Here is a 14,366-nt window from a genome sequence, read left to right on the forward strand (position 1 = left end):
CATTCCTCCATGCAGATCTCCTCTAGAGCAGTGATGTTTTGGGGCTGTCGCTGGGCAACACAGACTTTCAGCTCCCTCCAAAGATTTTCTATGGGGTTGAGATCTGGAGACTGGCTAGGCCACTCCAGGACCTTGAAATGCTTCTTACGAGACCACTCCTTCGTTGCCCGGGCGGTGTGTTTGGGATCATTCTCATGCTGAAAGACACAGCCACGTTTCATCTTCAATGCCCTTGCTGATGGAAGGAGGTTATCACTCAAAATCTCACGATACATGGCCCCATTCATTCTTTCCTTTACACGGATCAGTCGTCCTGGTCCCTTTGCAGAAAAACAGCCCCAAAGCATGATGTTTCCACCCCCATGTTTCACAGTAGGTATGGTGTTCTTTGGATGCAACTCAGCATTCTTTCTCCTCCAAACACGTCGAGTTGAGTTTTTACCAAAAAGTTCTATTTTGGTTTCATCTGACCATATAACATTCTCCCAATCCTCTTCTGGATCATCTAAATGCTCTCTAGCAAATTTCAGACAGGCCGTGACACGTACTGGCTTAAGCAGGGGGACACGTCTGGCCCTGCAGGATTTGAGTCCCTGGCGGCGTAGTGTGTTAGAGATGGTAGCCTTTGTTACTTTGGTCCCAGCTTTCTGCAGGTCATTGACTAGGTCCCCCCGTGTGGTTCTGGGATTTTTGCTCACCGTTCTTGTGATCATTTTGACCCCACGGGGTGAGATCTTGCGTGGAGCCCCAGATCGAGGGAGATTATCAGTGGTCTTGTATGTCTTCCATTTTCTAATAATTGCTCCCACAGTTGATTTTTTCACACCAAGCTGCTTACCTATTGCAGATTCAGTCTTCCCAGCTTGGTGCAGGTCTACAATTTTGTTTCTGGTGTCCTTTGACAGCTCTTTGGTCTTGGCCATAGTGGAGTTTGGAGTGTGACTGTTTGAGGTTGTGGACAGGTGTCTTTTATACTGATAACGAGTTCAAACAGGTGCCATTAATACAGTTAACAAGTAGAGGACAGAGGAGGCTCTTAAAGAAGAAGTTACAGTTCTGTGAGAGCCAGAAGTCTTGTTTGTTTGTAGGTGACCAAATACTTATTTTCCACCATAATTTGCAAATAAATTCTTTAAAAATCAAATGTGATTTTCTGGATTTTTTTTTCTTCTCATTTTGTCTCTCATAGTTGAGATATACCTAGGATGAAGAATACAGGCCTCTCATCAGAGAAGATTATTTTACATCAGAAAGTTATAGTCGTCATATTCATACAGATAAATAGGTTTGGTCAAAGAAGTTTCTATCACTATCGTTGTTGTGCTATTTATAAAAAAAAAGTTTTTATAAGGCTTGAATTTGTACACATGCATACACTGATGCTGGTTCAATAACCACTGTCCTTACCAGTTCTGTTATCCAGCATTGGCTCACCTGTTTCCTGTCCATCCTCCTCTCAGACTAAGCTAGCTGGAGAGGCGCAGGCTAAGTATGAGAGGGAGCTCATGCTTCATGCTGCGGACGTGGAAGCCCTGCAGGAGCTGAAGAAAAGATCCAAGCAGGATGGAGCACGGAAGAGAGAGCTGGAGGAGCAGCTGAACAAGACCTCGTCCCTCCTGCAGCAGAAAAGTGCAGCTCTGAACTCAGTGGAGAGGCAGCTCAAGGTAGGAGGCCTTTTATATTGGTGTTCGTCAAGCATCTAGACAAAAATATTAGGGCTGTCAAACAATTAAAAATTGTAATCGGATTAATCAAAGCTTAAAAATGTATTAATCATGATTAATCACCATTCGAACTATGTCCAAAATATGCCATTTCTTTATGTATATTGTTGTGGGAATGGAAAGATAAATGAAAGAAGGCGGATATATATATCCATTTAACATACAGTATACGTATGTTTATTATAACATTGTTCTGTGTGTCAAAATGAAAGACAGCCCACACACCTATCAATCATCAAACCTTGGGGTCTTATTTCATTACGTGTTGATTTCTATTAACACGTAATGTTCTATCGATGTATACAGAGATGTACTACAGCAAAAGTATTCTCCGTCGGGACTTCCTGTAACAACACCACGCCGTTATCGTGATTCTGATTGGCCAGAAGACATTATCAAAGATGTTCTATTGACAAAAGTTTTCAAAACCGTTTCTAGTCTTCAGTATTTCCAGACAAGTGGCTGCTGAAATCAATCTTACTAACTGCTGTCTGCAATTTACTCTGCGAGTTGGCGGACTTTATTTTGCTTACTTTAACATCATTTTTCATGGTGGGGCTAAGCCATTTCTTGGTATGACTGTAGCCCAGCCATACCCTGGCGCTGCCACTGGTGGGATGTGTGAGGCGGGCCATTCTGCGCATGTGTTAAATGCGTTAAATATTTTCACGCAATGAATTCAAAAAATGCATTACCGCCGTTAACGCGATAATTTTGACAGCATTAAAAAATATGCAATTTAATAAAAAGTGTAACAAAGATTTGTCATAAAACCAAACTCCAAATCCAACTCCCGCTGAGGCACCAGGAAGCAATTTTGATGCAGGAATAAATCAAATGACAAATATAGTTTGTGCCGTTAATACTCTTATCATTAGCAAACAATGCAAATAGAAACGGGTTTTACGTCCTCAATTTCCCTTTCGCCCACCCTGATAAAAAAACATACGTTATAGGTGCCCAATCCAACCTCCACCTGTCTGCCATTTAAAGAAAACAACCCATTCAGCCCTAAGCTTGATTTTCAAATTGATTGAAATAATAACACTAAATAATGATCAAGTTACTATATACAAAAACAGAAAGAAACCTAATATTTAGGCTGTGGGCTGGTGTCTCCCTGTCTGTCAGCTAAACTCTGCTGCTAAGGGATAGCGGACTGGACCGTTGGTGAACTCCAGCTCTATTTGATTGGGCCAGTCGGATACTCAAAGTTAGGCCTGTCACGATAATTAATTTTGTTGGACGATACATTTTCCCGGAAATTATTGCGATAAACGATAATCAGGGGTAGACATTAAGGGTCGGTGGAATTGTATTATCACTGGCCCCACCATTGTAACCACTGGCCCGGAGCATTCGTCCAAAAGAAATCGACTTGTAATGAAGAAAATTAACACATTTGTTGCAATAGTAATTCATGCACTAACTACATTACTACTTGTAGCCTACTACAACATTTTAATCATCAGTTATTCCTCATTTTCCTTAATTGTTCATATTTGGTTTTAAAATAATGATATTGTGGTCATTGTTAAAAAATGTCTGCTATTATTATGAGTATTATTATTTGTATAATGCACTTTCTGCCTTCCTGTCATCAGGAGTTAGAAATGTAATGGCTATGTAATAGATTAGATTAGAACCTTCATTATCCTAAACTGCTGGGACATTTCCCTATAGCCAATACCGTTATATTTTCTACTCTTCACTTACTTGTCAGCATTGGTCGGCATTGATGTACAGAGCCGACAGAAGACCTTGTTTATATTGGCATTATATTGAGAGGTGCAGTGACGTGTCCTAAAACCAGGAAGTAAGCTGCTGGTTCCCTCGACAAAAAAGCAATGGAATTTCTCCACAGGGTTTTGGAAAATAGCTGGAAATAAGATCTGTGGAAAACAAACCTGTTTGATAAATGCACGTGTTGTTCAGCCGGATAATCTCCACATGTCTACCCTACTTTTATAATTTTATAATCATAAATCTAATCGATAGATTATAAAAGGGTCTTAGGACGCGTCACTGCACCACTAGAAGCCAACTCCATCGATCAAGCTGGCTGAAACTTTCTCTCCCTCTTCTTCTCTTGCTCCCTGTCACTCTCCTTTAACTCCTCTGGTGACTTTCTTTTATTTGAAGATTGTTTTTTGCCCGGCACTTGGCCGGTTACCACTGGTATTAAAAACATTGTGGCGAATGGTTAGGTGGCGCGATAGTCTGTAGTGAAGGAGCGCGCTCCCGCTCACAGGAGCCTGCTCGCGCTGCACTCCGCAGCAAGCAGCTGTTTGCTTCTCACCCAACAACGACAGCGACTCACGGAACGCTGTGTTGTAGCGTTGATAAACGCACACATAGGCCTACCTAAAACCGTCAAATCCCGCTATTAGAATGCAATTTTTAACAACATATGGTGCTACATAACACACTTTCAGGAAAAGTCAACGGACTGGGAGACTTTAATATTTTATTGAAAAAAAGTTGCATTGCACACACACAACACACATCACACAAATTGACCCGATTGGCGGTTCTAGTGTTAAATAAACTCACTAATTAATTAAACCAGTTCAATACGCATTATTCTTATTCTTATCATTCTTTATGTGCGCAGAAATAGTCTTAAAATCAGATCTGTTTTTTAAATGAAATCTGACGGCAGGCAGTTAGCTCTGATCACCTATGATAAACGCGCCACACCTAATCGCTGGCCATTCAGCCACAGAGCTCCCTCTATACAAATCAAACTGTAGACGTGTGAAAGCGCCTATTGTTTTAAATAATGGTCGGAATGTGACCTGTGAGCCTTCTGAATTACCGTGGGACAGCACATTCTAAACTAAAATGTTCAATCAATAAAGTAACATTTTATCTTAATAATATCTTCATATTAATAATAATAATAATAAATCATACAGTATGTGTCCGAAAGGGAGCAGGAGGAAGCAAACACAAAAAAAATATACTGCATATTAAAGCAAAGGATTGTAAAGGTTAAAGTATGAGCATAACAAATAAAGAAGTGTAATGTAAACATTTACATTATTATTATGATTATTTAATATATAAAGACTATATTATTGAATTACAAGATTAAAATACTTTAGTTGATCTAAAATATTGATGTGTTCAAATGCTCTTCAAAACACAACTGAAAGTCCATGACACTTGTCTTTCTGTATTTGTCAATGAAGCGCCATCTCCTGGTTAAAACCTGAAATGGAAAATCTGGCAACGCCCTCTTGGAAAATAGTGGGAGGGCTTAACATTCCTCTATACTGGTCTTAGGCAGGTCGTAGGCAGGAAGCTGTAAGCTGGAGTCTGAAATGAAGTGCTCCATCTGTAGTGGAGTACAAGTACACCATGTACCTCTGAATTGTTGAAGTACAAAGTAGCAAAACATTTAAATACTCAAGTAATGTACAAGTATCTCAAATGTTTTAGTAAATGTACTTACCGTAATTTTAAGCCGCGCCTTTTTCCCTATTTTTCGACGCTGCGGTTTATATAACGGTGCGGCTAATCTATGGATTTTTACAGCTAACGGCTAACACCTTTAACTCTATGGGCTCTATGGCCGGTCCGCGGACCCCCACCTTTAAGCGGCGGGTTCCAGCAGGAAAAGCTGGAGGCCGGAAAAGAGTGAGACAGGTAGCGCGCAAAAGTAAAAGTGGAACCGAGAGTGGTATGCCGCTGCTGCGGCTTATATTCAGGTGCGGCTTATAGTCCGAAAATTACGGTAGTTACTTTCTACCACTGTCAAAAATGTACTTAGTGGGGGAGGTTCGGATCCTTGTCAGCTTTTTCATACCTGATAGGTTAGCATCCCTGAATATAATGTTTTTTCCTGTTGCCCTTCCAATATTCCATAGTGTCTTACAGCCTCCTTTGGAAGCTCTGCTGTAGGATTGTTTCTGATTGGTCCTAATACTTTGACTCTCCTTCAGGAGGATCTGTCCAATAAGAGGCGTCGCTGTGAGGAGTTGGGGAAGCAGAACGCCCTCCTGCACCAGCAGATGGATGAGATGGCCACCAGGAGTCGTGGGCTGCAGACCCCCCGGCAGCAGCTCGACCTGTCCTTCAGTGAGGAGGGGAAGACCACCGAGCAGATCCTGGAAATACTCAGGTAATGCAGCACTGTGCTGTTGGAAGGACTGATAACACTGGAAACACTTTACAATCTCCATTATCAATCCTAATGTCGTAGTGTGAGCTCATTAGGAACCAGTATAAACCCGGGATAAAACAGGCCCGGGGCCCAATTAGGTTTCATTCCATTACTAATGACCCTCCGGTTAGATTGGATAATTAATATAATATTGATAATGTATATTTTTTCTGTTAACTGTATCATAGAAGTTGTTATTCTTTTCCCCTTCTTTTTCAGATTTTTTTGGATTGTTAATTAATGCATTTAGTTTCACTGCATTTTATTTTGTTGCATATGAGCATTCCTTAAAATAAAAAAAAAAACAACATTTTGTTACTGGTCCTGCTCTTGCTATTGGAGACATTTAAGCGAAAATAGTTCCTATTTTATTACGCTTTATAAAACTTCTTGTACATTTGATCTCTTTTATTGAAAAAAAACACGCAATGAAAGTACAGCTAAAATACTGGTTTGAAAGTCTTAAAGACACACTTTTACCTCTAGATCTGCTTTTGGGTGGAGTTTGAAGCGAGTGTGTCTTGCAGGTTTGTTCGGCGTGATAAAGAGATCGCTATGGCTCAGTGTGAGGCGTCTGATGAAGAAGCTCAGCGCTACAAACAGCGAGTGGAACACCAGGACAGAGAACTGAAGGAGCTGCAGGAGGCTCTGAACTCTGAGAGGGATAAGATGCAGGTATGAAGGGGCTGAGGGATGGAAAACTAAAGAGCATGTTGGGGGCTCATTGGTCATCTTACCTGTAAATGATGAAAGTCAATCAATCAATCAATGTTTATTTATATAGCCCAATATCACAAAGTTATATTTGTCTAAGTGGACTTCACAGTTTGTACAGAATATCAGTATGACAATACGACACCCTCTGTCCTTAGACCCTCACATCGTACAAGGAAAAAATTCCGGAGAAAACACACAGTTTAAAGGGAAAAATGGGAGAAACCTCAGGGAGAGCAACAGAGGAGGGATCCCTCTCCCAGGACGGACAGACGTGCAATAGATGCCGTGTGTAAATTGAAAAGATAATACATTTGCAACATAGGTAGTCCAAATGTTTGGAAACTCATGTGTGTATAATAGGAAGATGAATCCACGAGGATATCCATCCAGGACTTATGATCCAGGACCACAGCCACGACTCAAGATCCAGGACTCGCGATCCATGACACAGGACCGCAGGATCATCCATGACTCCGGATCCCGGCGTATTTAGACACCAAAAAGAAAGACATTTGGGGAAGCTGGGTTAATCGGAACATGAGAGTACACAGGTATAGACAGAGAGAAGGAAGAAGTAAGATGTCCCCCGACAAACTAAGCCTATATCAGCAAAACTAGGGGCTGAATCTAATCAGCCCTAACTATAAGCTTTATCAAAAAGGAAGGTCTTAAGCGCACTCTTAAAAACGGATAGGGTGTCTGCCGCCCGAACACAAACTGGAAGCTGATTCCACAAAAGTGGAGCTTGATAAGAAAAGGCTCTGGCTCCCATTGTACTTTTAGAGACTCTAGGAACAACCAACAACCCTGCATTCTTGGAACGCAATGCCCTAGTAGGACAGTAGGGTATAATGAGTTCTTTAAGGTAAGATGGCGCCTGCCCATTAAGGGCTTTGTAGGCGAGAAGAAGAATTTTAAATTCTATCCTGTGTTCTATAGGGAGCCAGTGTAAGGCAGCCAGAACAGGAGTAATGTGGTCCCTTTTCCTAACTCTGGTTAGTACACGAGCTGCAGCATTTTGAATCAGCTGAAGCGACTTGACTGACTTCTTGGTACACCCTGATAATAAGGAGTTACAATAATCCAGCCTTGAAGTAACAAATGCATGGACTAGTTTCTCTGCATCGTTTTGAGGCAAGATATGCCTGATTTTTGCAATGTTACGTAGATGGAAGTAGGCGGTCCTTGAAATTGATTTTATGTGGGCGTTAAAGGATAAATCCTGATCAAATATAACACCAAGATTCCTTACAGTCTCACTGGAGGCCAAATTTATGCCATCCATAGTTAGTATATCTTTAGATAATTTGTTTCGTAGATTCTTCGGGCCAAGTACAATAACTTCAGTTTTGGTCGTGTTTAACATCAAAAATATGTAAGGTCATCCACGTTTTTAAGTCCTTGAGGCAGTCTTGAATTTTATTTAGATGATTAATTTAATTAGGCTTGATTGATAAATATAGTTGAGTAATCATCCGCATAACAATGAAAGTTTACAGAATGATTCCTTATAATATTGCCTAACGGAAGCATAATGTGAACAAAATAGGTCCGAGCACTGAACCCTGTGGCACTCCATGGCTAACTTTGGTTTGCGTGGAAGATTCATCGTTGACACGTACAAACTGAGAGCGTTCAGATAGATAGGACCTAAACCAGCCTAAAGCAGTTCCCTGTATGCCAACTAAGTGCTCTAGTCTTTGCAATAGGATATCACGGTCGATGGTATCAAATGCAGCACTGAGATCGAGCAAAACAAGAATAGAGACAAGTCCCTTGTCTGAGGCTACAACATGAAAACAACATGAACATTACATTAAGCAGACGCTTTTATCCAAAACAATCCACAATGTGTGCATTCAACCGTAAGGATACAAACTCAAAAAGCACGAGTCCTGTAAGTACATTAGCCTTCAATAAGCCAACCCATTGTAAGTGATACTGCATTGGCATAATGCACACTGAAGTATTATTTTATTACTAGTGTAAGGGAAACTTCTGTGTAACAATGCAGTGGGAGTCACAGACTCATGAAGGAGACACGGGAAGAGCAGGAGCTTTGATGTCAAACACCGATGGTTTATTATAGGAGCTTCGGCCGGAGGATTCACATCACAAGTCACAGCAGTAGCGGTCTGACTGCACGGGAGAGTTGCCACGTCAATTCTGAAGAACTCTACCCCAGACCCATGTATTTAGCTAGTTCAGAGAGAATAATCAACATGCTGCATAACAAGATAGAATCATAACACCTCTATCAGCTGACGCCAACAGGCAGGAACATAGAACCATAACACCTCTATCAGCTGATCCAACAGGCAGAAACAGGGAGACAGAACACTGAGAGCACAGCAGCCAAGGTTACAGGTGCGTGTGCTCAGTCAGGACAGTTTGAACTGATAAACTGGGTCAAAGTTATGGACCTTGGAAAATATTTCCCCAACAACTAGCACCATCTCAATAATAAAGACCTGAGAACTGTCCCAACTGAAGATAATGTAGCCGCAAGGACTCACTGTTTTACCGAGAAAGTATATGTATATAGAATTTGTAATAAACTTTTTTTTGAAACTATTTAATACAGTCCCTGTTCAATTGCCAATGAAGCGTATGATGGGATATTCAGTTTGAGTGTAAGGAGATTATGAGGAGACAGACAAATCTCAAAATGGTTACAGAATAGTTTCCACGACCAAAATTGTTCCGAGAATATTTCCGATAAAAGATTTCCAAGTTGCCATTATTTTAAATGTTTGATTGAAGAGCTCTTTCAGGCTGTTTGAGGACGCTTTGCCTTTGAACTTATTTACTAATTTTAGGCTAAGAAAAGGGCAAAAGTGGCTTGAGAGAATGTTGTTTATTCAAAAGTTCTGTCTGTTTACCTGCCTCTCCGGCTCAGGTTACAGCCAAGACTCTGGCCCAGCAGGAGGAGCAGCTGAAGAAGATGGAGACCATCAGTGCTCTCCAGGAAACCGTCAGGATGCTGAACACAGAGAAGGACAAACTGGAACAAGAGATGCAGCAGGCGCAGACTAAAGTAAGACTCAAGTGTTGCACTTCATATCATTGTCAGCTGGGACTCATTTACATTTTTCATGACGTTTGTCCCTTCAATCAGAACACGCGTCTTCCCATTTTATTTGTACTCGCGTTGGATTGTATTTGGGGCTGCACAATTTGCCAAAAACGTGAACTGAATTTGCGATAAGATTCACGATAATAGAGGGAATGGGATTTTCCAAAACATTATTCACATTATCATTGAAAAATATATTTAAATGATCATGGTGGGATTTTAATTTTTCCAGAGAGCCTGTACCAAACAAGGCAATTGACTTAAGTCTGTAGAGTAACGTTTTATAGAAAACAGCAGCACCACGAGACTTATAGACATTTTCAAATGTTTTGACTTTAGAACATATTGTGCTTTCTGCGATTTGGTTATTAGAAGTACATATTGCGATACTGATCACATTTCAATGAGTTGTAGTTCAGCCCAAGTTGTAACTTGAAAAGGAAGGGCTAATGGCCTTTAAGAATCTGCTTATACCGCTCTCATGGTAGAAAAGTGAAAAACCAAGCTAGAGTTAAAATACAGGAATGATGGTATAAGAAAGAACAAACTCTTATAATGCTGCTTATATTAACATTATATTTATCCTCTGTTAAAGCAGGGGGAGCTTATCATTTATGATTACTATATTTATGATGGTTTGGGATATTCTCTTAAAAAGACGTGTCCTATCTATGATTCAATACAAATATGTGACCTGCTCCATGGAAATCAGTCGCATTGACCCAAAGACACATTTTTAAGTTGTATACACTGTTGGAAAGAGGAGATTCCTAGCTTTCTAATGACATCAGGATTGTTGTTGTACTCCAAATATTAAGCAATATGTCACATTATATAATGACTGTCACTGAGTCATCATTTTGAGAAAAAGGCCTTTCCTCTTCTCTGGAATCCATCGATCTGATTGATTATTAGCAGAGCAAATGATCAAAGTACTACGTAGGGAAGATATTTTCGTTTGGATTACTGGTCTGGGAGAAGCTCGCGAGTGTGTGTGTGTATATACGTGTTTTTGTGTAATTTTGCGTTTGCGTATTGCGTTTTTTTCCCGGGGAAAACACTCACGAGAAACACTGGCTGTTGTTATGCCTGCTGTGACGTTAAGTTACTCCGTTCTCCGCTTGTAATTATGCCGTTACAAGCTTCAAAGTTGTATTTATCATCTGAATTTGCCGAGACAAGTTTAACATTCTGAAAGCCAAGACTTTGTTTATTTGAAATCAGATGAAAACAAACTGTAACGAACCCTGCCGTGTTATCTATGATTACCATACGCTTACATTCATAATTTCACCCGGAGGGAGGGGGGGCGGCGCTGTGGAACAGCAGATTGCGAGTGAGAGCTTTCTTCTCCCCTTTACAAGCTTCAAAAATGTATTTATCGTGTGATTTTGGAAATAAGTTTCATATTATGAAAGACAAGACTTTGTTTGTTTAAAATCAAACAAAACACCCGTACCCCGAAAAAATAGTTTTTTTATGCAAATCCTGGTTTATTTTGAAATGAGCCATTGCGACTTCCGACTGATTTCGATAGAGCGGGTCACATATTGTTTCTTAACAAAACATAGGTTAAAGTGATTACAATGGGTCTAGTTACCGTTTAAAGTTTTAAGCATATCGTGATGATTTTTAGGATAATATTGTGAATTGCAAACATTTTAGCCAGTGACCAAGTGAATATTGAACTGTCTGATTTTATCATTGTATATCTGTGTCAGGTTAAGAAGCTGCAGTCAGACATCAGCCCGCTGCACCAGTCTCTGTCTCTGCTGTCGGAGAAGAACGGCTCCATGCAGGCCGACAAGAGGATCCTGGAAGAGGACCTCAAACGCTGGAAGGCCAAAACCCAGGTAACAGATGTGTGTGTGTGTGTGTGAGCGTCAACAAGGAGCAGCAACACTGTGTTTACCTGCATCTTATAATACAATATTTGTCACACATGACACACCCACATCTGTTATTTACTTGCCATGTATATTAATTATTATGTAACCGGATACATTCTAGTGTTTTGTTCAAAGAGAAAGAACGAAAAACACAAACAAATATAAATAAGAATAAAAAGCAATAACAATGACTAAAGTAATCCCCCTAGAGTCGTTGATTTATTTTGAATGGAGCTATATTTTTAAAGATGTATCTTGAACACTCTGTAGTTGCTGTTTAAGTCTCCACTAAACCTGACTGACCATTCCTCTACAGCAACTATTGAGCCAGCAGAAAGATGGGGACGTGGAGGAGAGACAGAAACTGTCCACTGAGAGAGAAGCTCAGCAGAGACGCATCACACAGCTCGCTGAGGAGACGGCCAAGCTGAAGACTGAACTCGCAAGGTAACACAAACAAACACACACACAAGTCACACACACACACCCTGAAGCACCCTGGCTTGAGACCCTTTCACACTAGCAAACACTTTCATCTGCTTTTTGAATCTAGTGAGAAAAGTTACAATCAGTATTTAACCCATGGACAAATGAATGCAGGAGTTCCCTCATTTATCAGCTTCATCTCTGATCAGCACTGAGGACATACTATTCTGCCTCTTCTCAGGGTCAATAGTAAGTGAATACATAATAAGTGAAATCAACAAGGATTTGGACTTTTACTACAATCAGTAATGTACAAAACATGAAATTTATATACTCTTCACAACGGGACCAGACTCCAGTCAGACCACAGTCATTTGACCCTGCTGGTCGTAAAACAGAACTCACTCAATCGACGGCCTGTGTCCACATAGCACCTTGTTTTTCTGAGGGCCAGTGGGTTTTTGTGCACATGTCCCGCTTTAAGACAAGTGACAGATATGAAAAAAAGTAACTATTGTTGTTTGAAAACCCTGCTTTCGGACACGTCCATAACATATCAGCACGAAAGAAAATTCTATTTGGACTCTATTACGTATTTTATGTGAATTTACAAAAAAACCTTTGTTCACACGCTCATTTTTGAGCATTTGTAGCATTTGTTAAAAACAACTGAATGCAGAACGATTCATAGAATAATATTTGTATTTAGTAACATTTGACAGCTAAAATGACCAGTGTAGAACTTCCAGCAGATAATCAATGAATCCCTAAACAGTGTTTCCCCTAGGTTTACTACCTTGGCTGGGTGCTGCTCGGGTGCCCCGAAAAAAAATCGTTATCCTCTGGAGCAGAGAGGAGCTGTGGATTATTGTTATTGATATCGTACAGTAACAAAGTATTTGTACATTAAAAAGTAATAAAGTACAGTGTTACACTGTACTGTATTACTTTTCTTCAAACTCTATTCCCTTCTTATCATGTAGCCTACACTTCTTCCTTTCATTTATACATTTAAATCACCTGACTACAGCATATAACATACCTGCTGCAACCCTGTGCTGCTGTTGCTTCTCTCTGCCTCATCCTCTATTGCTGGAGGCAGCTCCACCTCATCTGATCTCTGATATGAAAGCAATCGTGTTATGATCATATTGAGCTATTGGTGTGAGTCTAACATTAAACAAGCAGTCTGCTGGTCATACATTGCTGACGATACATTTTAAAGTGGCAATTTGTTGAGTCACTGCCGCTAAATGCCGGTAGCATCAAGCTAGCAAATCCTGCATTAGCCTCACATCAACAGGTGTAGACAGAACATCCAATTATTCTGAGCTAATTTACTGAATAAACCAACTCACATCTCTTGTCTTTTTTTTCACCCAACGCATTAAACTATTCTTCTGCTGGCGTTTCATTATGGTTTTCTGTCAAATTCAATACTGTAGTTCAGTGAGCACCAACTGGCGGCCCGCGGGCCACATCCGGCCCGCCAGACATTCTCATCCGGCCTGCGCGACGGGGGTGACTGTGGCGTTGGCGGAGTGGTTACTGCGTTCGCCCCCACCCTTTTTTTTTTTACAACGTCTCGTGAGTAAGGTGCAGTACCGGAGTCCAACAGAGAGGCAGCAGCTGCGGGACAGTAGACTGCGTACTGCGAAACCTTCCCTGCCTTGAAGAAGAAGTGATCCTTCGTTGTGAAGAGTCTGGTTAATGCGCTCGGCACCACAGCAGCAGCCCCGCTGCGACAGAGTCCAACAGAGAGGCAGGAGCTGCGGGACAGTAGCCTAGAAGCAGGGTTGGGTTGTAACGGAATATATGTAACGTCGTTACGTAATCAGAATACAAAAATCAAGTAGGCTAACTGTATTCAGCTGGCGTTACATTTGAAAAACGAGTAATCTGATAACAGTTACTTTCGTAAACCTGAAGTGAATACATTTTGGAATACTTATTGGAATTATTGGTGGAAAAGTTTCCTCACAAAAGGTAATATTCATTACCGGCAGAACTGTGTGCACACTGCACAGCGCTGCAGCATGTCTGTGAGCGAGAGAGATGGTGTATGTGAGGCCCCGCCCCCGCACGCAAATGAGAGAGAGATCTCTTTTAAAATATATTGAAAGTTAGAAACGGAGATGGTTAGATAAAATGTGCAAGATAACGTTTATGTAGCATTTATTTATTGTCGAAATTATTACATTTCATAACGGGATAAAATCAAAGTGAATGGCCTGCTGCTGCTGAATGCATGGGGCAAGTGACTGGAAACAGTTTTAAAAGTTATTACATCGTTTCAGATAATAAATAATGATAATTCATTCTATTCAGACAGCAGAGCTCGGGGCAATAATGCAGATTTGTTTGAC

At 40.7% G+C, this 14,366-nt stretch overlaps 1 protein-coding gene across 1 annotated transcript in view; it reads left to right on the forward strand.

Annotated features, from left to right (window-relative positions):
• LOC307019877 (nucleoprotein TPR-like) overlaps positions 1 to 14,366 on the forward strand; it is a 94,118-nt gene that overhangs the window by 48,967 nt on the left and 30,785 nt on the right. The window contains exons 26-31 of the mRNA XM_079650980.1: positions 1,461 to 1,664; positions 5,672 to 5,850; positions 6,420 to 6,567; positions 9,509 to 9,646; positions 11,407 to 11,538; positions 11,891 to 12,016. Coding sequence (XP_079507106.1) covers positions 1,461 to 1,664; positions 5,672 to 5,850; positions 6,420 to 6,567; positions 9,509 to 9,646; positions 11,407 to 11,538; positions 11,891 to 12,016 — 927 coding nt within the window. The remainder of the gene's footprint in view (positions 1 to 1,460; positions 1,665 to 5,671; positions 5,851 to 6,419; positions 6,568 to 9,508; positions 9,647 to 11,406; positions 11,539 to 11,890; positions 12,017 to 14,366) is intronic.

The sequence above is a fragment of the Notothenia rossii genome (genome assembly GCF_949606895.1).
Source record: "Notothenia rossii genome assembly, chromosome: 9".
NCBI lineage: Eukaryota > Metazoa > Chordata > Actinopteri > Perciformes > Nototheniidae > Notothenia > Notothenia rossii.